General features: G+C 42.5%; 1 protein-coding gene across 1 annotated transcript in view; it reads left to right on the plus strand.

Moving 5' to 3' along the window:
- The window catches only part of otog (otogelin), a gene marked incomplete at its 5' end in the record, with an annotated part of 53,383 nt that extends 29,193 nt beyond the window's left edge, over nucleotides 1-24,190 (plus strand). Inside the window, 32 exons of the mRNA XM_084372162.1 lie at nucleotides 148-286; nucleotides 599-733; nucleotides 989-1,135; nucleotides 1,809-1,928; nucleotides 2,243-2,359; nucleotides 2,544-2,700; nucleotides 2,931-2,957; nucleotides 3,058-3,234; nucleotides 4,827-5,105; nucleotides 6,600-6,717; nucleotides 6,974-7,053; nucleotides 8,035-10,793; nucleotides 11,094-11,271; nucleotides 11,412-11,563; nucleotides 11,662-11,751; nucleotides 11,871-12,057; nucleotides 12,218-12,438; nucleotides 12,685-12,823; nucleotides 13,403-13,591; nucleotides 13,752-13,961; nucleotides 14,074-14,178; nucleotides 14,691-14,795; nucleotides 14,885-14,986; nucleotides 15,336-15,434; nucleotides 15,630-15,670; nucleotides 16,042-16,117; nucleotides 16,471-16,649; nucleotides 17,462-17,566; nucleotides 17,902-18,021; nucleotides 18,859-18,904; nucleotides 21,433-21,512; nucleotides 21,659-24,190. Coding sequence (XP_084228288.1) covers nucleotides 148-286; nucleotides 599-733; nucleotides 989-1,135; nucleotides 1,809-1,928; nucleotides 2,243-2,359; nucleotides 2,544-2,700; nucleotides 2,931-2,957; nucleotides 3,058-3,234; nucleotides 4,827-5,105; nucleotides 6,600-6,717; nucleotides 6,974-7,053; nucleotides 8,035-10,793; nucleotides 11,094-11,271; nucleotides 11,412-11,563; nucleotides 11,662-11,751; nucleotides 11,871-12,057; nucleotides 12,218-12,438; nucleotides 12,685-12,823; nucleotides 13,403-13,591; nucleotides 13,752-13,961; nucleotides 14,074-14,178; nucleotides 14,691-14,795; nucleotides 14,885-14,986; nucleotides 15,336-15,434; nucleotides 15,630-15,670; nucleotides 16,042-16,117; nucleotides 16,471-16,649; nucleotides 17,462-17,566; nucleotides 17,902-18,021; nucleotides 18,859-18,904; nucleotides 21,433-21,512; nucleotides 21,659-21,859 — 6,880 coding nt within the window. The 3' untranslated portion in view covers nucleotides 21,860-24,190. The remainder of the gene's footprint in view (nucleotides 1-147; nucleotides 287-598; nucleotides 734-988; nucleotides 1,136-1,808; nucleotides 1,929-2,242; nucleotides 2,360-2,543; nucleotides 2,701-2,930; nucleotides 2,958-3,057; nucleotides 3,235-4,826; nucleotides 5,106-6,599; nucleotides 6,718-6,973; nucleotides 7,054-8,034; nucleotides 10,794-11,093; nucleotides 11,272-11,411; nucleotides 11,564-11,661; nucleotides 11,752-11,870; nucleotides 12,058-12,217; nucleotides 12,439-12,684; nucleotides 12,824-13,402; nucleotides 13,592-13,751; nucleotides 13,962-14,073; nucleotides 14,179-14,690; nucleotides 14,796-14,884; nucleotides 14,987-15,335; nucleotides 15,435-15,629; nucleotides 15,671-16,041; nucleotides 16,118-16,470; nucleotides 16,650-17,461; nucleotides 17,567-17,901; nucleotides 18,022-18,858; nucleotides 18,905-21,432; nucleotides 21,513-21,658) is intronic.
- Between the last annotated feature and the right edge of the window lie 3,722 nt (nucleotides 24,191-27,912).

Raw genomic sequence — 27,912 nt, forward strand, 5'->3', positions numbered from 1 at the left:
AGCCTTTGACAATTCACCAGCCACTTTTCTGCCTGCTGTAAACCTGAGGCTTTCGACAAAAGGAGGCCATTAGAGATGAAAAAAATGTCCTTGCACTAAGTGGGAACAAGTTGATGCTGAATCACTGAAGCTTTGCTGTCTTTGTAGTGTTTGCCAGCATGGGACGTTCCAGTGTGTGTTTCAGCCGTGTCCGTCAATGTGCATGGCTTACGGTGATCGCCACTACAGGACATTTGATGGGCTGCTGTTTGACTACGTTGGTGCATGCAAAGTCTATCTTGTAAAGGTATTGGAAATATGTATTTATAATAAGAGAAACAAAACTGTGGTTTGGGATATTTTAACCTATTAACTGTTTAACTGTACACTTGATGCTAATAGCTTTTGTTTTTTGTGGTCATTTTTGGGCAGTGGGTTTTGTTCCCCTGGTGACACTGGCAGCTAAAATAATAGTGAAAATAAAGAAAAAAGATGGATGTAGATGGAACTACAAGCAATTTATAAGACTATATATGTTATATTAGGTTTAAAATTAGAAGCAATTTCCAGCTATTAAGACTTTGGTAGTTTCTGTGATGGTGTTTTCTCTCCTCCACAGAGCAGCACTGATGTGATGCTCAGTGTAGCAGCCGAGAACGTTGACTGTTTAGACAGCGGAGCCATCTGCAGGAAATCTCTGCTGATCAACATCGGAAGATCCTTCGTAGCATTCGATGATGACACTGGGAAGCCAGTAAGAGTCACTTTCAGTATATTTACTATATTTGTTAAAGAATGATGCAGGTTGCCAGCAGGGAGATTCATAAAATGAATCATAAAATGAGCGTGAATCCTAAAATACAGAATATGTGCAACTGAATAATGCTGTAGCACCTTGAGTTGGGTTATGTAGCATTAGCATTTCCTCATTTTCACTCCTTTGACAGATTGTGTTGACTAAGTCAGGTGGAGAATAGCTCAGAAAGTTAAATTACTCTGCCCCCTGCAGAATCCATCCAGTGTGATTGACAGGAAGCAGAGGATGTTCATCTGGCCAGCTGGATACTTCACAGTGGTTCATTTCCCAGAGGAAGACGTCACCGTGCTCTGGGACCGTAAGACCACTGTCCACGTCCAGGTCGGACCTCGCTGGCAGGTAGGTCGCTGGTTCAGTGCCTTTTTCTGACTCAGTGGAGTGTGCAGGCTTCTGATTTTAGCTTTCATTATTAGCTGATGCTCAAATCCAAGTTAGAATATATAGAGTTAAAACATTTGTTTGTTCATATTAAGAAGGACCTTCAGCCCACTGTAGATCTCCAGATATTCCTTTCTGAGCACTTTTAGGATTTTTTTTTTGTCCATGCTGGTTGAAAAGTTTAGCTTGACAGTTAATTCTTTACATTTTCCAAGTAAGCATACTTCATTTATTAATGAAGACCATGATATACAGTTAAAAGATGCATAACAGGCAAGTGAGTGGTCCTTGAGTTAGGATTGTTTTTTCAAATATTGTTGTGATTTGTTATCTGCTGTTCTACTGGCTTCTAGATAAAACATCAACATTTTACTCAAACGTGGTTTGTGGTCTCTTCCTCACTCACCAGATTGTTCAACAGCAATATGCGCAGTGCTGCCACTGGTGGTCAGAGGGTGTGATGCAGCACCGCTACAATAGGCATAGACTGTTGTTCACTTCTATCTTGTTCATTCACAGTCTTTTCTTATCAGAATAAGAATAACAGAAAGTGAGGTTCACTCTGTTTAGTAAAAGAAGTGGATTTCAATGCGTAAAAATGATGCTGTTAAAGAGATGTTGGTGATGTGTTCAGGGAAAGCTAAGCGGGCTGTGTGGGAACTTTGACATGAAGACGGTGAACGAGATGAGGACCCCCGACAACATCGACTCCCCAACTCCACAGGAGTTCGGAAACAGCTGGACTGCAGCAGAGGTGAGTGAAAAGTGACTCGTACCATCATCATGTGCATTTTATAACTGAATATTGTAACTTTAAAGATAGAAAAAAACTTAATCTTATCATGTTTCAGCTTGTTCCAACACAGAATGGTGTAAAACAATGTTAATGACAAAAAAACACAAAAAACAGGAGGTGGTGACTCACTGTTGTTTTTATCACATCATCACTGGATTTGTCAGGTGTCTTAAACACTTCCTCAACCAACAAATTACAATAAACAAGACCTTACTATTTAACCTCCAATAAAAGTTGTAATTTAAAACCACTTCGTATGTTTGTGTGTTCAGTGTGTGAACAGTCCTGATATCAGACACCCCTGCAGCCTCAGTCCTCTCAGAGAGCCTTACGCCAAGCGTCAGTGTGCCGTCCTGCTCGGTGAGGTCTTCCAGGCCTGCCACCCAGTGGTGAGTGACAGTACAACAGCAGCTCTTTGTCCTGAAGTTTGGACTGTGTTTTTTGAGTATCAAACACTTCCCTATGTCTGATAGGTGTAAAATAAAATAAATGGATAATTAGGTAAATTGTTAAGTGGAGTATGACTTGAGAATGCAGTCATGTCCTTTTCTCACTTCCTTTCTTCACGTTCAGGTGGATGTTACCTGGTTCTACATGAACTGTTTGGCAGACACGTGTGGTTGCAGTCGTGGAGGCGACTGCGAGTGTTTCTGCACCAGCGTGGCGGCGTACGCCCAACGCTGCTGCCACCAGGGTGTTCCTGTCGACTGGCGAGCTCCGTCTCTGTGCCGTAAGTCACGACACAGGGAGGGAGAAACCTACTTTATAAAAAAACTCTGTTTTAAGAGATCATATGAATCTGAAGCTGAAAATAATAATAATAATAATGATCATTCTAAGATTTTGTAAACATTAGCAAAGCCATTAGTTACAGCTTAAACATTCTTTATAAACAATACTGCACTGTATATTACTGTTATCGATGTTATAGCCTTTAACGGTCTCTGTGCTTCTCTGCAGCGTATGATTGTGAATTCTACAACAAAGGTATGACATCACACACACACACGGATGCAAACACATACTTACTGCACAAATACTCTGTGACAATAACCACTGGTGCCCTAACATGGCCTCCTGTCTGCAGTTCTGGGTAAAGGTCCCTTCAGGCTGATCACCTTCAGGGACCGGACAATACTGTTGGCAGCCAGCAGCTCCAGTGGCTCTGTGTTCCTGCAGCGGGGCAACCTCAGCGCCACTGCCACCCCGGGAGTTCTCTCACTGTTCATGATGACGCCGGGCCTCAGCAGAGCCCGGCCGCACGGTAAGTTACTACTTTTGTGACCGCAGGGCGTAATGGTAATGGAGGCGGTGAGAGTGAAACAGAACGATAAAGTTTAGAGCGGAAGCAAACGACAACATGAGCTGAATGATCTTAAAATGCTTCATAGACCTGAGAGAAACTGGTGCGCTTGTATGATTAAAGCAATTGAGGTGAATTGTGGTTTTATATGATGAGGTCAACTCCTGCTCGCCGAGCATTTCCAAGTGGTATTATTGTTCGTGCTACAACTAGATGATGTCTGTTTTGACAGCTACCAACAACACAGGGAAAACTTGAGTCTATTCATTAATTTCCAATGAAACAAAATTGTTAAATGTTTATAGGGAACCAATTAAACATCAATTGTGTCATAAGAGTCCCTGATTTGACCAAATGGTGTAGGCATCCAGCTCTTCACTGCATCATACGACTGATCGCTGTGTTTTCTTCCCGTTTACCGGCTGCTCTCCGGCTGTCCGTCCTCTTTCAGCTAATCTGACAATCTAAGAGTTTCCACTCTCTGCGCTCTGATTGAAAGCCGGTCAGTCAACGGTCTCCTCTTCCACTGTTATCTCTGCATTCGTCAGTGTTTGTAATGATTCGAGTGTCCCAGTGAAAACACTGATGGAGGAGATGGACTTCCATTGACTTCCAGCAGCAGAAGAGTTCAGAGATCAGATTGCCAAATGCTAATATGGCAACCTGAGCTGCAGGCCGGTCAGCAAGCCAAGACTGGAACAAGCTGGTCTCACTGTTTACTGCATGTGATACTGCTGTACTCTGGATCGTTATCAGACACATTTTGCACGATTAAGTATATATTTATATATTTTTTTATCTATATTTTATTTTTCTCCTTTCATGTTTTCTGAATAATCTAAGAAGATGCACAGAAATGCAGTCATGTGCTGCTCTTGCAACAGGATGCTAAATACATTGTTTTCATTGAAAACATTGTGTTAAGTTGTATGCCAGGACAAGTGCTGTATTAAACCAGGTCCTCTTCTGAACATTTGGTGACAAGAAACAGGCCGGTGTTGTGGAGGAAAATAATGGACCATGGTCTTAAAGAGGCGGAAAAGCTATTTGAAAAGCGATGCTACTCAATATGTGTATATTAATAATGGAAAAAATTAAATGTAGTCTAAAAGTTGTCGCTCATGAAGATGAACCCATAGAGTCATCACTACACTGCAGTTCTTCCAAGTTCAATGAAGCTGTTTTAGCGTCACTGTTCATCTTACTGTTTTGGTTTTATGGCTTGAAACTTAACAGTTTCTTTTATATTTTCTTTCATAAACCCTGCACACTTCCTGCTCAGCACCAAACGTCAGAGTTAGTGAGTAGCGGTTGAACAAAGTGGAGCATTTAGCAGCTTAATTCGTCGATGTTTTCCTCAGGAGTTGGTTGAGACCAAAAACGGAGCTGAAACATGTTGTCTTGTTTCCTCAGAGAAACACTAGATGGGAATTTTATTGTAAAAGAGAATTCTCAATTTATTTAGCTTATTTAACAAGTAAGGCGGTGTAGTTTAAGGGTTGCCTACTAATTCAACCCTAATTCTATGGTTGCCTTTGTTTTCATCTACACAGACACATCGCGGGTTTCTTTTGAGGCAGCCGAGAGACCGAACTACTTCCTGTACGCGAGCCCCAGCGGCCAGGTGAGGCTGGCCAAGTGGGAGGACAGCGTGGCATTCTGGGACGGAGCCACCTTCGTCCTGCACAGGAACACCTGGATCCCTGGCTACGACTCCCTGGAGTCCCACGCAAAACCCGGCTTCTTCCTGCACGCCACGCTGCCCCGCCTCCACCTGCTCAAATACAGACACACTGACAGCTTCCGCAAGGCCACGCTGTTCAGACTGACAGGTCAGCATCACTGAGATGACCAACATGCAGTGAACACATCACACACACCGCTCACTAAAAGTCAGGGATTACTGAGGGTTCAGTCAACAAGTAACAAATATAATGGAAATAATTGTAAAACTATTGAAGTTGTTCAGCCTCAGTAGAAACTGTCGGCTCAGAAATTCTAGCAACATTGATCCGACATTCACTGACCTCATTTCAGTCGTACTCATCATGGGTTTGGATCAGGTGGATAAACTTCCCTCTCTGATCTGCATTGTTTTCTGGGGTTATATATATTTCCAAGCTCACTCAACAATCAGTTAGCATTCAGGAAGCTTTGCTCCAGGTTCAGTCGGACATCAGCTCATCTCCATGGGGTCAAAGGTCAAGACTAGGGACTCCTCTGCCCGCATACTCTGCTGAGAGAGCAGCCAGGCTACTCACCGATGCTAAAAATACAGCAGCATTTGTGTTAGTTCATGGAAAAAGCGTACGAGCCAATAGCAGATTGGATTTCCCGCTGACAGCAGTGAATGCTGCACACATTCAGAGTGAGAGATGAAGTCCAGACTTTACACTGATGACTCTCTAAATTCATCACATTACTGGTCTGTGAAAACATCTGTGGGTCAGTTTTAGCCTTAGTCTAGATTAGTAACGTGATATATTTTCACATACATCAAAGTGATTTTAATTTTGTAACGACACTGTAGGAGAAGGTTAATTCATTCATTTTAACATTGTTGATCCTGCTGCAACCTCAGATGGGTCCATTAATACACACTTATGTCATTTGGAACAACCACAAAACTTAATTTTAGATTTCAACTATGATCCAAGATCACAAAGATACCAGATATGATATGTTTATAAAACGATACACATGACATCCAGAATATTTCCATTCCATGTAACCATTCAAAACAGTTTTCAATATGTTTAATCAATTATGATACAACTTTAAAGAGGCTCTATGCAACAATTAACATGCATTAATCACTTCACACATCATATGTGAGCGGATTGTAACATGACGTGTAAAATGCAACCTTCCCGATCTCTCTCCATTGCCTGTACAAGCCTGTGGACGATTTGTTGAAATTGTTAAATGCTGCTGGACTGTGGATTTCTTTGCCCAACAGTACAAAGAAAACATCTCTATGCACATTCCCTCATCTCAGTGCGTCTCTTAGAAAGCAACGGTAGCTAACGTTATGTTAGTTTAGAAATGGAGTCCGCAAACATAAATTAACAACTGGCTTCCAGCGCAGAAGTTCCACAGACCCTCTTTAATGAAGTACTTAAAAAAGCAGGTATGATACTGTAACGTTCTCTTTGTTATTCAATAGGTAAATACTGTATACAGTTATAATGCTCATTAAACTACAGTAAAATCAAATCTGATCTGAAATATTGAAATTTGTTTCACTGCATGCGTTTTGAGCCAAATTTTGAGACATAACAAACTTGTGAGCTTGTAGTAATTCAGCATTGTGTGTTTTTCATCAGGCCCCAGCCCAGACGCCCCGCCTGGTCCTCGGTGTCAGTGGAGGTACGATTCCTGTGTTGTCCCCTGCTTCAAGACCTGCAGTGACCCGTCAGCTGAAGCCTGCATCACCATCCCACAGTGAGATCTTTGACCTTTTCAAGAACTCTCAACACAAATCAGTTTGTATATCTGATGTCATCTGCCTCTGATCTGACACCTTCCTCTCTGACCACAGCTACAGTCCAGAAAACCTGCAGAAACCTTTTTCCTTTTGATATTTTCATTTACTGATACAATCTTCCTGCTTTGGTCTGAGAACTCTGATGAAGTTTTATAGTTTTATTTGCTGTTTGCTGTGTGTTTTTTTCACGACTGTGTGTTGCTCTCTCTACAGAGTGGAGGGCTGCCTCCCTGTTTGCCCTCCACACATGGTCCTGGATGAGGTCACTCGTCGCTGTGTCTATGTTGAAGACTGTAAGTATCCCCTGATTGAGTTCAGTGGTGTTTTGAATTTAAACCGATCCATTTATAGAACAGGATGTTTTGTGGTATTGACTTTTTGACCAGGCGGTTACATGAGGAGGGACTATTTTGAAACTAACATTTATCACACAAATGTATTCAGTAAAGGAATTTAACACAAGGATCACAGGAATTTGTCACAGTAATGTGGGGGTGTCACAATTTGTCATATCCACATTTTACTTTCAATATAAAGGTCACGATTCAATTTGATTTGATTTTTTGATTTCATGTTTTTTTCCAGCACTGACAGCTATGCTTTTGTCAGACTTGCATCTGGATTTGTAAAGATCAACAGATCATTGGTTTAATGCCCTGACTCCTGCCATTTACATTTTCACATTCTTCATTTAAAAGATAGGAGTATTTTAGATAAACCATATTCCCGAACGGATTGGTTAATAAAAAAAAAATAAAAAAATCTACAACACTTTAAGAATGGTATCGCTTACATTCCGTAATTAAGTTTTGATTGACTTATTATTACTGATACTGGTCTCCACCTGGCTGTGTTTCCTCAAAATGGAGCATATACTGATGTTCATAGTTCATTCCAACATATTTTCCTCATTTTAGTTTGTTACCTTTAAAATGGTTTTACCCTGATCGATGCACTCCTTTAGGTTGTACTCATCTTTCCATTTGGAGAACTGGCAACCAAGTCAGCATAAAAAGTTTCAGACAGAATAATACAAAATCAGTTATATAGATAATACTAAAAACATAGAACAGAATTAAACCCTGAAATGAGCAAAAACCAAAGAGGAGTTATCGACGATAGAATTTATAGTTGTACTGGATTCAGCCAAATCATGTTAATTACTGCAGTCATCACTGCTAACCCAAAGTATTTGTAACTATCTGTGACAGAAGCTGTCTATGCTCCTATCACACATGAACTGTGTATAAACATTTTCTATTGTTTGTCTTCAGGTATTAAGGTCCCAGTTGCTGTGCAGCCTGTAACACCATCCACTGCTCAGCTGACCTCTGCAGCTGTCACTCCTGCAACCACCACGAGCACTGCTGCCTCCACCACCTCCCTCAAAACCACCACCACCACTACACCCTCCACTCCTTCAGACACTAGTCCTACCACTAAAATCGCCACCACTACTCCTGCCGTTATCACACAGACAACTTCGTCTGAGGCACCACCCGCCCCTGATGAGCCGACCCGTCCAGTCAGCACCTCCCCTTCTGCAGCTCCTGAACTTTCCAGAACAGCAGGACCTCCGTCTCCTCCCTCAGTGCCGCCTACTGTCAGGCCAGAGGTGTTGGAGCCGCTGTCTACTGTTAGAGTGACAGAAGCCCTGCCCACCAGTGAAACAGGTACGACATCATGGACGACAAGAGCTGAAAGCTCGACTACGAGCCTGTTGCACCCCATCACATCGAAGACATCCAGCGCTCCCTTCGCCATCACTGCTCTGTTCTGGCTCACCTCCACCACCAAGCCCACCGACCTCCCGCAGCCGCTCTTCACCACCACTGCCACGACTCTGCAGACATCCAGCATTGCAGAACCAACAACAAGCTCAGTTGAAGGGCCGACCACCATCAGTACCCGTCCTCCTGTTGTTGTGCACACAACCAAAGAGACCACAGAGGCAGCAGTTACTCCGATTGTAACCTCCTCTAGTCCAACTCCTGCTCCAGTCTCAGAGACATCTGTAGTCACAGACAGCACTACTGTTCCCAGTACAGCTACCACTGCATACACAGACACCAGCACAAAGACTGTAACAGTGGAGCAACTTCCCCCCAAAACAACTACACCTATCCCTCCTGGTTTACCAAGCACAGGCTCCACAACCTCTTCACCTCCCCCAACCTCACCACCAATCGAAACAGGAACTGTATCTCTGCCGATAGTCACTTCAGCTACAACCACAGAATCAGTCACACCAGTTGCACCTTTCACCACCAGTAAAACAACACCGTACTTAAGTCCAGAGACAACACCACCACCTGTTACCACAGAGAGGATCCTGCACATCACTCCCACTGTACTGACGCCTTCAACAACGACTGCTGCTGAGTTACAAACTTCACAGCCACTCCATGTTGTACCGACTACAACTGCACCATCTGCTCCTACCTCAGCTACTACACACTGGAGAACAACAACAGAGAAAGTGACCACGCATGAATCCACTGTGTCTGAAATACATGTCCCTACCACAACAATGGCTGCTGCTCCACCTCTGAAGATTACAGACACCACTACTGTGTCCACCTCCACAACCTATTCAGAGAGAACTTCCTGGTCCGCTGCCTCACCAACAACAGAGAAAACCACCTCAAGACCTCCAGAGGTTCCAGAAACCTCCACCATGTCCACGAGTCATCCTGTCACACCTGTGTCTCTTACAGATACCACTACTGTACCACTTTTACCAACAACAGAGAGCTCCACCCATCCTGTGACTACTGTGAAGACCTCTGAGCCGTGGCGTCCTCCCCATCGGGAGACCTCCTCCACACTGGTCTACAGCCCGACAGTGAAAACTACACCAGAGGTCACTTCTGAAGCTGTCGTCCACGTCATCTCTTCCACTACAACTACTGAAGTGCCTCACCTTCCTGAAACTTCACAGCCGGTTGTCACCTCTTCAACATCAGCTGCTGCTACAACCACTACTGCCAAAACTACAACCTCTCCTAAAATCTCAACTGCAGAAATTGTAGCCACTACAACCAGGACACTGGTTACACTGCCTCCTCCATCTGCGCCTGGTATTCCTGAGACACATCTCACCACTGTCTCCGCTGAAGCTCCACCAGATGTTGACACCACCACTCTCAGACCCGTCATTGTTCAGCCGATTACAGGGACAACACATCCAGTGACCGGCAGAGTGGAGGTGTCAACGAGAGCTACAACCACGCCGCCTCCATCTTGGTCTCAGCTGCACACAACCACTTCCACCGCAGCTCCAAGGCCAACAACTGTACAGGACAAAGTCACCACCCGGCTGGTGTCCACTGCAAGAGCTACGCCTTCTACATCAACTACAGCCACCACACGGACGACCACCCTCAGAACGACACCCAGAGTTCCCGTGACAACAAGAGTCACGCCCAGAATCACGCCGACTCAGAGATCAACTGTCAGGCCAGTCTCTGCAAGGGTTACCGTAGCAACAAGGCCCCCAGCAGTGACCATCACATCAACCACTCTGGGCCCACCAACAGTCGCACCAAGCCCTGGCACAGCAACCACGTCAGGAGTGCCACCTACAACCGAGGTGGTTACTACAGCGAGCGTTACTGAACGTGCCGACACAACCGAAACAGCTTCCCGCCTGACCACCATAACTGCTCCAGCACCCGTTCCTACTCTAACAACAGTCACGGTATCTACAGCTGTCCCCACCAGAGAGTCAGCCACATCCGAGAAAACCACGACAACCAAAGAGACTGACGTGTCACCGCTCACATCCCAACCAGTGACGCCTCCACCTGATACACTGATTTCCACCCAGAGGCCCACTGTTCCTGCTGCCACTACAACTTCACTCCCAGCAGCCACCTCGGTCCAAACGTCTGAGCAGGACAGAGTCGATCACACCAGTGCAGGTTCAACAACGCCTCCTGCACAACCATCACTCTATACATCTTCAGAAACGACCAGACACACAGCAGAGGCGACGACATCCATAGCTGTGTCACCTACAAGGACGTGCACTGTAGGTTCAGTCATTGTATCTTTGTTTCAGTCACATCATTTTAAAATATTGCAAGATGGATAAGTTTTATAATGACTTTGTCTCAAGTTTTCTCTCCCTTTAATTTATATTTGTACAAAAAAGGGCCACACTGTATGGGAGCATTTTAAAGCTAATGTTTAAAACACACCGTGGGTTATAGACCTTTGTCTATGTCTACATTATGTCTATATCAAATAATATGCCTGTGGCACACTAGTTGTCTTCTTCTTTTCCTTGTGCGACTTTTGGGTTTTCATCTTTTGTTTTGTTGCCCTCCAGCCTCCGTATGCAGAGATAGTCGATGAGTGCACAAAGTACATCTGCGTCAACAGCCAGCTTGTCCTGTTCAACAAATCCCAGAGCTGTCCCTTCACCTCTGATCCTCCCAACTGCGGCCTGCTTGGCTTTGCCATCCTGGTCAATGGAGACAAGTGCTGCCCGAAGTGGGACTGTCCATGTGAGGAAAATAGACACATAAAAAATAACATTGTGGTCCTTTTTTTAATTTTTAAAGTTGTGTCTTGAAATTAAAGATAGCTCGCTTCAACTTTCAGACTCTGCTCTCAAGTTTTCATTGTCGTCTCTCCCGTGTTCCAGGTCGCTGCTCGGTGTTTCCAGATCTAAATGTGATCACATTTGACGGGAACAGCGTTGCCGTCTACAAAGCTGCCTCATACATAGTGACCCGACTGCCCAATGAGACCGTCAGTGTCCTGGTTCAAGAGTGTCCAGCTAACTCTGAGTCACCAGTAAGCCAAGTGACAGACTCACTTGATTGGGATTTGAATATAAGTCACCAATTTGATTTGTCACTAATTTCGACTTGATTTTCTTCTCCTTTCCAAAGCTCCTCTGGAATTTCACCAACCTGTGTCTGGTGGCGCTCAACATCACCCACAAATCCAACCACATCATCATCAACAGGCTGCAGAGGAGGGTAGGAGGCACTCCCATCTCATCCTGATATTTAATCTGCAGATTAAAGCTTAAAATTGCTTTCTAACGCTAATAAAATCTGATCAAATCTGATAACGAGCCCTTTTCATTTTCTTTCAGCTCTATGTCAACTCACGGTACGCCAAGCCTCGATTCAAAAAGTTTGGATTTGAGATCTACGACACAGGCAACATGTACCTGATCCGCAGCCCGTCTGGTCTCAAGTTGCAGTGGTACCACAGTACCGGCATGATGGTGATCGACACCGACAGCTCCAGCAACAAGCTCCCCACCATGGGCCTCTGTGGTAAGAGTACTTCCTACTCCTGCAGTAGGTTTTCTAGCCACACATTTCATTGTATTAGGTCTCTTTAAAAACTACTACTATGGCTGCAAGATCCAGTGGCGACATTCAGGGATACATTTGTTATGTCTGAAGTAAATGTAATGTTTTTGTGAACGCTTAGGATTCTGTGATGGAGACCCAACAAATGACCTGACTTTGGCCAATGGCACCATAGTGGGCGCAAGTGAGGATCCAGCTATTTTCATCGACAGCTGGCAGGTTCCCAACACCACCAGCTACATCAGCCACAGCCGCCGCCGAGAACTCAACTGCTCCACAAGCGACTGCTCCACCTGCCTGGCCATGCTGCAGAACCAAGCCTTCTCACCCTGCCACGCCTTCGTACGTTAACCCGTCTGTGAACTCATTTCCAGGTTTCTTTGCTCACACAGGAGTCAGTAGATACGTAGTTCAGTGAAATACATGTTTGAAGTAAGTCAAAACAGGTGGACTAACTCTATGTGGTATAAGATGAAATGTCAGGGTGAAGAACTGCTAATGATGGCAAAATCTGTATTCTGGCTGAACATATTTACTAATAATCAATAGCTTCTGATCAAATGTATTTGATTGTTTCTGTGTTTCCAGGTCCCACCGAGCACATTCTGTGAGGTTTGGGTACGAGATGAAGAGTACGTCAACAACCAGTGTGTGGCGCTGGCTGCCTACGTGGCTTCTTGCCACAAATTCAACATCTGCATTGAGTGGAGGAGTCCAGATTACTGCCGTAAGATTTCTGTCTGCCATTAAAAGATTGAATTTAAGCAGAACAAAGCAGCAGCTTCTGAACCAGATTGAATCTATTGGGGAACAACCCAAACACTGCAGTAACAAGATCTGATTAAATAGCTTACTGGAAATGTCAGAGACTGTTCTAACTTTCTTAGGCTGGACGTGTACCCTTAACTAAGTTGCATTGCAAGTCTGCGACAAAAACAAAGCACAGGTTGTCTAAATTTCTGTACAGCCTCGTCACTGTCCCAAAATTTTCAGGCTTGCAATTGGTCAACAATGTTAAGAGAATCGAAGCAACTCACAAACATCACCACAGTCCTTTGTCACCACTGACATTTAACTTGTCATGATTGAAGATGTCTTCTGTTTTAGGAAACCAGTGCACTACATCCCCTGTGCATTGTGTTTTAATAGATAAAGTACCACATGCCCTCGATATTGAAAACATAAAATCACTGCATCAAAGAAAGAAAACAATAAATATCTTAAGATTCTAGAAATCTGCTGTCCACCCCCACTGAAGTCAAGTTTTGTGTGTGAGATTCTGATATGTTTGTGTCTCCTCCTTCAGCCTTTGTGTGTCCCAACACTCTGCGGTATCAGGCCTGTCTGCCGGCCTGCACGTCTCAGTCCTGCCCCAACCACGACTTCGACTCTGACCCGGATCAGTGTTCAGGCCTGACGGAGGGCTGCGTGTGCCCTGAGGGAACGCTCCTCCACCGGCCGTACTCCGCCCTCTGCATCTCACCTGAGAAGTGTGGTAAGGTGCCAGTTTAACTGTAACTGTAATACATTTATGATCATGTCTTCACTCTTTTTGATCAGTGCTTTTTATTTTTTAAAGGTGGATTAGTAGATTTTTGCGTCAGTACTCTCAGCTCATTAGCAATGCTCTAGACCCTGTGTGTGTGTTTCTGCAGCCTGCACTGACAGCTCTGGTGCTCCTCGTGCACACGGCGAGGTTTGGAAAGCCTCGAAGGACGCCTGCTGCATGTACCGCTGCGACAACGACACCATCGTCCCAGTGGAGTACAACTGCTCCAGCATTTCGGAGCCGGTGTGCCGTCGAGTTGGGGAAGTGATCATCAGCCTGGCCGACGACACCAGCTGCTGCCCGCAGAGAGTCTGCGGTGAGGCTGCGAGTTTTAGTTTAAATCAAGTAGCCACACTGGTCAATTCTGAGGCTCATTTCATATTTGAAAACATTTTAGAAATGTGATGATGTAACTTCTGACTCTGCAGTGTGTAACCAGAGCCTGTGTGACCTGCTGCCTCCTGAGTGTAAATATGGGGAGAAGCTGGTGTCGTACTACAGACAGGACTCCTGCTGTCCCGACTACGTGTGTGGTGAGTTTCATCTGATCAACAGAGTGATTGCTTCCCTTTCTTGTACTAAAGGATGCCCTGTATTTAAATTATCTTCATCCAATAGCATTTTAATCGTCTTTAACTGATACAAACACAGATGTTTTTATGTTTTATTGGCACCAGTAGAGTTTACTTACTGTCACAGTGACTACTAGTGCAATCTTAAATCTTTAATATACAGCTTCAAAATAATGTTAAAAAACCCCATCTAAAGTGCACTAAATACATTATTTTATCTCATGTTCATAGCAAACAAAGACGTTTTGGCTTTACAGGAGATTTTGTACCTTACAACTGCAGGTCATAGTCACTTCCTGAAGTCTCTGCTACTGTAGTTGCCTCACAGTGACAACAGGAAGCCACTGCTTCCGGCCAAGAAATTGTTTGGCACAATCAACCCTTAAAACCACAACTTCTAGTTTTTTATATATCTTAGTCGCATGTTTCCTAACTGTGCAACTAGCCCTTTAATGTTTGTGTTTGTGTTACAGAGTGTGATCCTGACCTCTGTGAATCAGATGTTCCCTCCTGCAGAGACGACCAGACTCTGATCGCCACCAGAGCTGATGGCAGCTGCTGTCTCGCACACATCTGCAGTCAGTTAAAAAAATCATTGAAATTCATTTTTATTTTCTGTGTCACATCCAACCACCAGTGTGATGAATGAAGTGTGTGCTCTCTGCAGTGTGTTCTTCCTGTCCGGAGTCGCCTCCTCTCTGCGTGGATGGCGAGGTGCTGACGGTGGACAGTAACACCACAGACCGCTGCTGCCCCACCTACCAGTGTGGTCAGTGAACACACACTTTTTCATTGTATTATTTCCCCTTTCTGCAATTTTACATTAACAGACACACAAATACAAGAATAAGACTTAAAGTTAGACAACAATTTTGAGGATCCCTTACATTTGTTTGGTTAAAGAACTGTGCCGAGCTGAGCTGGACGTTTTACAGTTGAAAAATGATAAACTCACCTAAATCACCTTAAACCTACTGTATGTTTGGCATTTCTGCAATGTCTTGGCTGACTCATCTGTTGTGCTCTGGTACATACAGCTGAAAACAGCTATGAATACATAAATGACTGTTCTGTTTGTGTGTGTCTGTGTGTGTGTGTGTGTCTGTTTGTGTGTGCAGTGTGTGAGCCCTACAGGTGTGCCCAGCTTGGTTGTCCTGTTGGGATGTCGGTGATGTCTGTATCAAGTCCCGGTCGCTGCTGTCCCAACCAAACATGTGGTACGACTCGTAAAATCAATCCAGCAAAAACATTTTTAAATTGTATTAAAGGCATTACTAAATCAGTGAGACTGAGATTCACTTCAGCACAAAATAAGTTTAATTTTGGCATTTTGGAGGCTGAATTCACCCTGAATTGGCACTTTGATGAGGGCTTTGATGAACTTGAAGATGATTCATGTTTTTTCCTTTCAGAGTGTTCCTGTGAAAAGATCGCCTCCCCTAAATGTGGCCTGGTACGTCATAATTCTTTCTATTCAGTCTGTTTGGACATCTGATGATGTATTTTACATGATCTATATATGTTTCATGATTTAACATTAGTAGGTCATCATGCTCCAGCTAAGAGAGCTTTAGGTTTCTTAAAGCATTTTTAAAAGCAGTGAACACACAAGTAATGCTTAAAATGTGTGTCAAACTACAAGACACTACCAGACAATGTAACATAGAACTGAATCTATGTACAGTACACTGTCTCTGTGTGTTTGTTTTAATCAAATTCTCTCTGCATTTTCTGTTTAAATGTTTCCCTGGTTCTCTGTGTTTACTCTCTATTTCCTGTGTATTCTCTATGTGACCCTGGTTCGGTTCTTGTTGTGTTCTGCAGGGAGAGGCCGCTCAGCTGGACCGGGCCTTCCTGTCGGACCCACAGAATCAGTGTGCCTGCAAAAGATACAAGTGTGGTGAGTGCTGGGGCTCAAATTCAAGATGGAGAAACTGAGATAAGTGATTTAGAAATACTCCACTTCCTGCAACAGCTACTACACATTTTCTCTCATAACAGCAATCACAGACTGTATATGAACTTAATTAGTGTTTCCAAAAACATGGACACTGATTCACAATTAAAACGAGAATAAACAAATTGATAAATATGCTTACATCATATAGGAAGAGCAACAACAAGTACAATTAAAATAATTTAAAAGTAAAATAGCAAAAGACAAAAAAATATCTTAATTAAACAAGATGTTTTGCCAGTTTCCATCGGAAACTACAACCTCGTACACGTTGACCTCTCTGTTTGTGTGTTCAGTGCGCGAGGCCGTGTGTGTGTTCGGCGAGCGAGGTGTGTTGCGGCCCGGTCAGACGCTGGTGGAACACGACGACGACGGCTTGTGTCACAGCAGGCAGTGCAGCCGCAGCCTCGACCCGGCGAGCGGCTTCCACCTGCTCCGCACCAGCAGCATCAACTGCTCCGCCCACTGCCAACCAGTAAGACCACAGCACACACACCAGTACACTCAGACAGGGAGAACAAAGTCTACTTCAGTGCTCGAACACTGCTACTTCTCTTTTTCCTGTACTTGTTCCTCATCTTGAACTGATTCCTCCTCTTCTTCTTTTCCTCCTTCTTCCTTTTCCTTTAAATATACCTGACCTTAGAAAAGAAGAAGCCAAACCTCCCAGATACACAGGTAAAATCTCACCGACTGTGACCACGATGAATATTTTACCATTCAAACAGACAGAACATTAATTGGAAGCTATTTTAATAGTAGATTAATGGTTGGAGTCATTTTTTTAAACAAAAGCATCACAAAGTCACTGCTTCTGATGTCTCAAATGTGAATATTTGCCAGTGTTCATCTCCTCTGTGACAATGAGCTGACATAAAAAAAGACGTTATCTGCATGAAATTGTGATTTACTTTCATATTTTTTACTATTTTGTAACAAACTTGTAAGGTAACTGTTAAACTGAAACCATGGTCATTTAATTTTGTTCCTGTTCTTAATACATGGAGTAAAATATTGAGATAATTTATTCCTAATCAAACTAATATCACGAATAACCCAAAACATCTCTTGGCCACCCCAACGTGATGTCATGTTTTACGTTTATTCACGCAGTCAGAGCAACATATCAGGAAGACAGTTCTACAGAAAGAAACACGCACATTTCTACAGTAATTAGAGTTTAACCATCTTCTCTTCTTTTCTTGCTGAAAAAAATTCTTCGTTTGTCTAATTTGAAATGTTTGTCATTGTTTCACAAAACTAATCGAGACTGTTTCTGTGTTTCAGAATCAGATCTACGTCCCTCCAAAGGATCAGTCTACGTGCTGCGGTGTGTGTAAGAATATTTCCTGCCTCTACGAACACGAGAACGGGACAACAGTTCTCTATAAGGTAGGATGTTTATACATTAAATGTTTATGAACAGTATATTTTTTGATATATTACATAACCTGTAGTATCACCGGTACAAAGTACATCTTGAAGTATTTAAATAAATGAGTTTGACAAAGGAAAGATTACAATTGGAGCTTTTCCAGAGTTCTCAAATCATACAGTACCTCACAGTCTCCACCATCAGAACATTTGCTCAGTTGTAGTATTAGCGATTTTGGCTCAACAAGCCAACAAGTTAGTAACTGAGCCTGAGCCAGTTTAGCAATCAGATTTCCTTCATAGCTCCTGTGGTTCAGCATGTGATGTCATTGATGCTGCTCGTGTGTTTTCAGCCGGGGAAGTCTTGGGTATCAAACTGCATGAAGTTCGACTGCACAGACACTCTATCTGGACCCACGCTCATCTCCTACTCCTTCAGCTGCCCACCATTCAACGAAACAGAGTGTATGAAGGTCAGCATGCAGCAACACACATTCTTAAAGTTCAAGTTAAATGACTTTTAAATCATTATTCTCTTCCCTGGTTTGATGGGGAATACGTTTACACACAGCAAATTTCAAACACAAAATAGCAGAACAATTATGTTTTTCCATGAGATTTGTATTCTGTATGATAAAGTTTATGTTTCATGATGGTGTGACTTAATATTGTCATTAAATTGATTGTAAAAAAAACTGTTTATAGGTAAAAGATGCATTTATCAATTACTGTTTCCCTGCAGGTTTTACATATAATACTGCAGGTCGGCAGGATCACCCCAGAATCTGTCATATACTTCTACATGTTATTGGACTGGACTTTTTTATCCACCCCTAAATACACTTATCCTAAAGGGGGGAGGAAATAGGCAAAACTGCAGTTTATTTTTACACGACACTTATTGTAATTTTATGGTTTATGGTTTGCAAGATGTATTCAATCAGAGCAACATATGCTGAGGCCTTTCTGTCTCTGGAGTTCTCTGTCAGTATAGTGTGAGAGTTTTGTGTATTTTGTGGGGTTAAACTTCAGTTCTTAACTTGGAAAGGTAATTTTCGCTTTTCATTCAAATTAAAACATTTAAATTGAAACCACTGATCTAAAGGCTCTTCACGTGATAAAACAAGAATACCCAAAATAGTTTTTCATGAGAACAGTCTCACATTATAGTATTTGTGCAAACACCGACCATCAGGGATGTCAACTAAAGAATGTCTGATGCAAAATCTGATGCAAAGGCAGAGGGTTGTCACAGAATAGGAGATTTTCTTTACTTCTGTCTTAACATTTTGACTCTCATCTGCACTCAGATCGGTGGAACTGTCGTAAGTTACATGGACGGATGCTGTAAGACGTGTGAGTATCTGATCCGAGCGTAGCAGCAGTTCTGTAGTTAGTGTAGAGCTGTAGGCTGCAGCTGACACTGAAGAGCGCCTTCACCTGCCGCTCAACATGTTTCCAACATGTTTGCCCTTCAGTTTGTCCGTTTCAGTCCAAAAATCTTGTCTGAATTGGATCCCGGCTGTTGTTTTCCATGACATTTGTCTGCTGTGTATTCAGATTAGAGATATCTGTCAGCGTGCTTTTCAGTGAATTCAGTCTTGTCAGTAAAAATGGCAACGAATGACTCATTCAAGGTGTCACTGAAAAGCATCTGATCACATGCAAGTGGGTTTGTGGTTTATGTGCTGCAGCTTACCATCATGTACCAATCCCACCAGGTACTGGATTCCCTCTGTTCCCTTTCCCTGTTAGCCCCCTGACTCCCACAGTTAACACAAACTGTGAACGAGGTACACAAAACAACAAGGCTTGTCAGTGCCATTGTTGATATTCAACAATGTACTCCCTCCAAAAACAATGTTTCAAAACAAACAGGAAGTCTGACTGCAACCTGTTCCTCTCTGCAGAACAAGTCCTCTCAACTGCTGTCTCATTTCAGGTCTCTGTGAAATAAAAATCAGAAGAAATTGGATGCAAACGAGGCCAAAACATGCCACTGAAATCATAAACATATATATTTATAGCACTCGTGGTACAGATGTTGCATCCTGTTTGCTTCCTGAAGCTGTTAAATTTTGAATTTTCCTCATGATACCCATTTTTTTTTCACCTTAAAAAAGAAGATGTAATGATGTAATTTCACACCTTCAAAGGAGGCGGGGACTCAATCCTGTATGTAGGCCAAAAATGACGTCACACTTGAGAGGACAGTATTTACCCCCGTCCCTCCCTGTGGATCACGTACATGTACACGACAGCTAAACTCTTTCCCCATTTAGCACTGTCTGGGCAGTGCATTGTTGATTGCCAACAATGTACTGTTGGTAGTGGCCCAGTAGTCGGGCTTAGACGTCTGCATGTGTCAGTAGATCATGATGTGGGTCGGTGTCGGGGTCTTTTCATGAAACACGTAGCTGCTGTAGAAGATCTGCATGCTGCTGCACCACAGCTGCAGTGCTGCTCCGCCACCAGGGGGAACTGTGTGGGAAACTGAGGCTGCTGTGTGAGGCATTTTACCATCAAAGAATCATCAGAGCAAACAGTTGAACGTTCGTCTATGCATTTTGTATTTTCTGCATTTTGAAAAACTCAAGTAATAGAGAAGTTATTTTGACACATTTCACCAATCAAAACAAAACAACAGTTGCATCTTGTGCCATTAGAAAGAGCTCTATAGGAAATCTGTCTGCAACTTGTGAGCAACAGTTTCATGCCTGTGGTTGAGTCTTCGCCATAGCAACGGCCTCTGAGGCTGATGGGTACTGTGATTATAAAGTGATACTAAACTGATTGAAAAATTTTAACTTGTATATGTAAGATGTATATTTGCCATAATATTGCTGAAAGTGTAATATTTCAAACATATATGTTTAATTTACTCCAGTTTGCTCTGTTCTTACCAGTGTTCCTCTAGTAAACAGATTAGGAACGACACATCTATCATTCGATGGTAAACAAGACAAAAGTTTGGTTGAGGGCGAACTGAAAAGTGCAGTTGTTCCAGTATTACTAACAAAAGTTGAAAATGATGCTGACATTATGTAAATAATTTATTCTACTCATCATGTTCAAATTGGATTTTGATGTGTTTTAGATTTGATCTCAACTCCTGTGTTACTTCACAATAACACAGGAGTTGAATGTGCTTATGAATATGAATGATTCTATGACGGTGATTTATTATTTATTTTACAGACTGTAGTGACATAGATTTACCATTGGTGATATTGAATGGTTGTAGTAGCGAAAAGAAGGAGTTTCTGATGATGGTTGATGTTGAGAGAAGTAAAACACAGACAGAAAAAGATGCTAAAACATATTGAAATCTCTTCAGAAGGGCCGCACACAGCAGCTTTAGGTTCATGCTCATATTTTTGTTTCTTTGTTTGTTTATTTGTTTTTTTGCAACATGGCACAAAGGTTGATGGAGCATGTTTGTGCAAACTGTTTCATTTCATTTATTAACCCATTTTGAAAGATTCAAATGTTTAAAAACATTTATTCTAAGGCATTTTGTGCACACAATATATGCATGAAGGATCACATCATCGCTGTTTATATATATATTTTTTAAATTTTTGTTTTGTATCACTTATCACTGACGGGGAAGCTTCCTCCTTTGCTTTCTAACTATAAAGCATTTATATGATTTCTCGGCTGTATGTCCTCCTTTCTTTCTTTGAACTCATCCATCCACTAAAACTGCTTGACAGCTTGTGCATGATCTACAGGCTTTGTGCTTCCCAGGACTCTTTGTTCTCTGACATCTTCTTCTTCTTGGTGTTTGCTGTGTTCTCTACATGCAGCAGGTCAGATGTTTTGTCTTTAGTTTCTCATGTTAACTTTGTTCCAACTGATTTTGTTTGTTGTCGTGTGAACAGGCAAAGAAGATGGGAAGTCGTGCCAGAAGGTGACAGTGAGGATGACAATCAGGAAGAACGACTGTCGCAGCAACAGACCGGTATGTTTTGTGTCTGTTGTGATGTGCTGCTGGTGCTGTTGGAAGCACCTGACCACAAAACACAATAAAGTATTAAATCTGATGTTGTGGTGGAATCATTATGACTTCAACTTATTGGCTCTGCACCGACTCTCTGTGTCCTGCAGGTGAACATCGTGTCATGTGATGGGAAGTGTCCGTCTGCCAGCATCTACAACTACAACATCAACACGTACGCTCGCTTCTGCAAGTGCTGCAGGGAGACGGGGCTGCAGCGGCGCTCCGTGCAGCTCTACTGCAGCGGTAACGCCACCTGGGTCAGCTACACCATCCAGGAGCCCACCGACTGCTCCTGCCAGTGGTCTTAAACACACAGCACTTACACACACACACGCACACGCACACACACACACACACACACACACACACACACACACACACACACACACACACACAAGCACACACAGTATTCAGATCTACATCCCCTAAAACCACGAGAGATAGAAGAAGAGGGAGAAGAAACCTCAGCCATGTTGCTATAGGATGTTGGGAGAGTGAAGTACTGAGCTGTGATTTCCAGGGCTGAATGACTCTTATCAGTTAGTTGTCCTGGTGCCTCTGCTGGCAGGGAGGAGGTACTGCAGAGTCCTTTTCCTCTGCAGGCAGCAGCAAACTATAGGACACTGTAAGGTGACCTTTGACCTCTGATTTGCCCCTTCCCAGTGAAGCAAATGGGGTGGGACAAAAATAAGTGTGGCCCACTTGACACCACATGATGAGTTATCAAACGTAACAGAAACATATTTTATTACATAAAATTATTATAAGTAAGTTATTACAAGTTATGTACAGTGAAGCAGTTTTTTCTTGCTGTAATCACTCCTGCTGTTAAGGGATGAGGGACAATATCCACAGTTTGGTGCAACAATATATTCTTATATATTATTTTTTTTACAAATGTCCCTCTCTCTGTTTCCCGTGCAGTGTTTCATGCTGAGCTGCAGTAAACAGACAGTAACAAACATTTTATTCATAAAACACAGTAACTTTGGAAGATACTCATTTGATTTGTGTAACTCAGACGACTAAAGCCTCATATTAACTTCCGATAAACTTCAGAGTGTATTTTTTCCTTCATTTCTCGCAGTGGAAACACATTAGGAAGTTTCTTCGCTGTCAGTATGAACAGTAGGAGTGATTCCACCAAACAAAGCCTGTTTCAGTGTTTGTACGTACATCTGACTTTTGTTTTAAGACGGACCTGAGAAACTGTAAAAATACTTGGATCACTCAACAGAAAGGAGCAAATTCCTCCTCAGCCTGTTCTCTTCCCTCTGAAATAGTCAGATTTTATAGACGAATGATGAACAATCTTAGTAGCATTTTCTTCTGTGACGTAATGTTAATGTGATCGAATGAAATGAGATATGAAATGATTAACAATATTTATCAGAAGGTCACATATATACTATTTTGAATTGTCAAGAATAACAGAGTTAATATTATTTAGTCGATCCCTATATTGCTAAATATTTGTAGTAAATTAGTAAATTATTAGAGGGATAAAATATAAAATGTTAGTGATCTTTTGCTCATACTACCCCGAGTCCAAAAAAGTTTAGACACAACGTTAAACATAAATTAAATTAAATACATTACAAAGACTAGATAACAAATGTTCAAACTGATAACCGTTTTGTTTGTCATAAATATAAACTCATTTATAGACACAGTCAATAAACACTCAATTTGATGCCTGCAACACAGAAAGTGGGATGAACCACATCAGTCTAACTTCTTTGAATCAGAGTGAGTCATTCATTTTCCACATTTTGGTAGTTTTGCTGTTGTTTGCTCGTAACTATCATCATTTTGCTCACTTCCTGTTTTTGTCATAACTAGTCAGATTTTTTCCCCAAGATGTGAAGACGAATCAGAGGCATTTTATTAAAGTTGTTTCATATCTCTAAATACTGTTCTGATAACTAATTGCTATAATCGATCAAAATGATGGATGAACACCCTTAAAAACACGCTGCTTCACTGTACTGCTGCTCTGCCACCTCCCTGCCAGCCAGAGTTCAAAGAACGAAAAAGTAAGTTGCTGTTTTGTGTTTGAGCGGGAAACTGTTTCTCTGCCTTTCTGTGCTGAAAAGTAAAAGATTTTAAAATATACATTAAAACGTTTTTAAACAGGCCATCAGGAGATATCATCACCATCCTTTTTGAAATTAATATTTTACCCAGAAATCCTCATGCTGTTCTTTGTTTTTTGTAAATAACTCAGTTTCTTAACTTCTTAAAATGATTTGCAAAATCAAATTCTTAGATATTTCACTTCTAGAGAGACAACAATAAACTGTATATTCAGTGATGTGAAATATTCTTCATATAATCAACACTAGTGAGGTGTATTAACTGATTTGAATCCAGCTGTATGTGGAGCACTTTATTTATTTATTGGAGTTTGATAGAGCACAGCCGTTCACGACCAGAAGAGAAGCACTCGACCCAACTAGACATCAAACAAAACTGACAGGATCCAAAACTTTGATCTGGTTTAATTGCCAACGACAGAATAATGTGGAGATCATGGTGTTGCATTATAGATGTATGTTTCCCTGTGGACTAAATTCTTAATGTGTTTGTCGACGTCAAACAGACCCACCTGGATAGTCCAGTTAAAGAGGATTTGTATCATACAAGTGTACATTTGCATTTTCAATAAATATTTCCTTTGGAAAAACTAAACATGGTTCGCTCTGTTTATTAGATAACAGTTAAGTCACTGAGAGAGACCCTACACACTCGTCTTTTGCTGAGATTTGTTCATGCTTTAATTTTTAGATAATGTTTATCAGACTCTTCTACCTGAAGCGCTAACAGTCAACCCTGAAACATGGTGAAATCTTTATTCACACTTCACTGTTTGGTGTGTAAACTCTTGACCAGCATTTGGGATAATTGAAACCGTATAAAAACGTTGCAGTTGCCTCTTTAATTTCAGAGACTCAGTGTCCAGTATCAATCAACTACTAAACCAGATGTGTGAGGATGGATATCCAGAGGAAGTAAGAGCAGTAAATCTGCTCCTCCTCTCGTATTGGTGTTACACTGCCTGCTCAGACTCCAGACTGGCTGGCTGGTCTGAACGCACGGCTGCAGCACGTTGGCACGGGCAGACGAGAGAATGATATTAAGCCCACAAAGCCAATGAACCCAGAAAATCCAGGGATTTTTAGCAGATATGTAAACCAGGCCAACGCCGTTTATATCCGATGAGCTGGAGAGACCAGACGAGGAGATCACACAAAGCTCAGATGGTGAAGTGAAGTCAGGAACAGGGCTGAGCTGTAAAACAACTCACGTAGGCGTAGTGATTAAAGTTTGAACTGCAGGTTACATCACGTCCTGGGAACTCAAAGGTCTTACTCAGCCAGCTAGCCAGGATAAGATGTTGGCATTGTACGTCGACGCAAACAACAGATTTGTTACATTTGTACGTTTCATGTGTGTCATATCTACATTTCTGCAGTACGTGTCATATCAACAGCTGTAAGCACAAAACAACCGGATAGTCTAAAAGATACCAGCTGTGTTGGTGGCAACAGAACCAGTTAAGCTAGGACATGATCTTTTCCTAACCCTAACAGGGCTGATGGGAAAAGTGTTAACAGGTGTGTGAGGTGAGGTGAGGTGAGGGGATGAGGAATGGTGAGAAAACTGTTTACTGCATCGGGATCTTTAATGACAGGAGAGTTAGTGTATGGCAGGGATAACAAAGCAAACATGAGAATGTGTGACTAAGAGTTGGCCGACACCTCCCCTGTAAGCCCGCGCCGAGGGATGAGAAGGGCACAGAGTGATCATCTGATCGCGTTGTACAACTGCTGACGTCCGACCGGCTGGACCGCCGCCCAAAACACTCACTGTACTAAGTGCCAGACTGGCATCAAAGAAAGCTAGTATGTGGGGTATGATGGTTTAAATCATGTTCACACAGCTGCAGCGCACGCCTCGTGAATTTTGTAGATGAAGTCATGTTCTGCTTTTATTCTTTATAACACAACATCCAACAGTTTGGTTAAAGAAAAACACTCATCCAATCTCAAAGTAAAATTCAGTTATCAAAGGAAATAACCCAGTAAGGAAAGGTGTTGGCACGAGGAGCACAGTGCACAAAACAAAGAGTTTTTAAACACTGAAAAACAACCGTGCGCTTTTGATTTACTGCAGCCTCACCTGATGAGACAGAACACATTTAAACATTTTCCCCCTGCATTCAAAGTCACGTTACACTGATACCCATTCACACGTTTTCATTTTTTTGTGTGTGCTGCCTGCGGGGTTTGGTAGGGTGTTCATGTGCTGTGGATGGAGGTCTGGGGGGTTATGAAGGGTCATCTCGTCCTTGTAATCCTGCTACAACAGCTGCAACCCCCTCAAACTTCACACCCCAACCCCCCCACCATAAAGAGCTGAGTGTTTGTATTAATTTTGTCAACCAACAACGTTCCAGCACTGACCTGCCTCAAAAACAACAAACTGACCAGAGAAGATTTCTTTACAGGAGACATAAAAAAGCCCCACGGAAAGGTATATAAGAACCACAAAGTGATACAGAGGGACAAATAGTATTTAACGTAGTAAAAAACTGAGGAAAAGAAGTTAAACTGGAATAGAACAGAAAAATATGTGGCATAATTACAACAGTTTTCATGGTATTATTACAATGGTATAGAAAAATATATCCAATTTTAATCAAAAGGAGGGAAACACAAAGGATTTGAGTGTCAAATTAAAAGAACTGAGAGTTTTCTGGGAGTTTGCTCCAAATACTGATACTCCATCTTTGCACAAAATGTATATCATATTTCTAGTGAAGGTGAGGAGGAAATACAGGGCTGACACATACAGTAGAGGCTCACATTCACACCTACGGGCAATTTAGAGTGACTGATTAACCTCACATGCATGTCTTTGGACTGTGGGAGGACGGCTGAGTCGGGTCTCGAACCAATGACCTTCTTGCTTTGAATCAACAGCGCTAACACTGCCAACCCGCCCTACAACAGGGATGCCCATTAGCAACAACTAAAACTGGGGTTGGCTGGCCCACAAAGCCACAGAGAAGTGCATTGTGGGTGATGGCTCACAGTTAAATCGCTGGAAAGTGACTGACAGAATGACAAGCTCAGAGCAGCTGCACACACACACACACACACACACACACACACACACACACACAAACACTAGTTTTCCATCATCGTCACGATCTTCATCACCAAAAATCAGCTGCTGTATTTTGTGCGTTTCTGATTATATTTTCACATGTAAAAGATTAAAGGACCATACCGTGTTTCGGCATGTTTATTTTGTTTATTTACAAACAGACAACCTCAGCTTTACATAATGCAATCCACGCCAGTTTGTTTTTGATTTTTTTAAAGTTTTTTTTCCCAGGTGTATGTTGAAAAAACCTCCACATGCTACTGCCCTGAGGCTCTGCTGTACTTCTCTCCATCATACTGTTCCCCATTCTGCTACCGACATGCACTGACTGCTGAATATAAGCACATACTGTACAGTAATATGGTGCAGTAACTGGAATTAATATATGTTTCCTGTGCTCCAAAGATTCTGACATGAGAAAGAAAAGCTCTTTGAATCTGACAGAGACAGAGTTGTGTTGTTACCACTGTCACTAAATCACTCGCAGCATATCACCAGCAACCAGCATGATTAGGAATCTCCCAGAAACGGCCCCAAATCATGACAGCCTGCAGGACACGGAAAACTCCTTCCTCTCCTTAATATTTATCAAACCTTTACCAGAAGAGAACGATGAAAAAATCCCACAGATTTTGGCTTTGACATGCCGATTAGTCCTTCAGCTCAGAAGTTCATAAAACATGTCAGCACCGTCAGCACTTCAGTCACTGCCCCTTTTGTCGCCGTGTCTTTGAACCGGACGGCAGCTTCCCTCTGATTTACATCCAGGAGGAGGAGGAGTGTAAAAACATCCTGACGTCAGAGGCAGCTGATGACCAGGCCAGACCCCGGCCATCAGGTGACGTCCTGGGACAGAGCGCTGGACATTTGTCCCATCTACAGGAAGTGACCTGATGGCTTTGTCACAGCAGGAGCAGATAGAGAGAGCAGGTTGAATTGATTTAACCTTCGACCCCTGAGAGGAAGACAGAGGTGGACCTGATCTGTTCTCAAGACCAAAACACAGTGAAGGAACATGGCAGCAGAGAGATAGACGGGGCTGCATCCTTAAACTGTAAATGAGTGTTTCAAAATGAGCATTTGATAAATAATGCGCTGTACAAATACAACTCCTGCATTCAAAATGTAATTAAATGAACATAAATATGTGCAGCAAAATATATTAAAAATTTCAAAAGTACTCAAGCAG

The sequence above is a fragment of the Pagrus pagrus genome (genome assembly GCF_965226575.1).
Source record: "Pagrus pagrus genome assembly, chromosome: 1".
Taxonomy (NCBI): Eukaryota; Metazoa; Chordata; class Actinopteri; order Spariformes; family Sparidae; genus Pagrus; species Pagrus pagrus.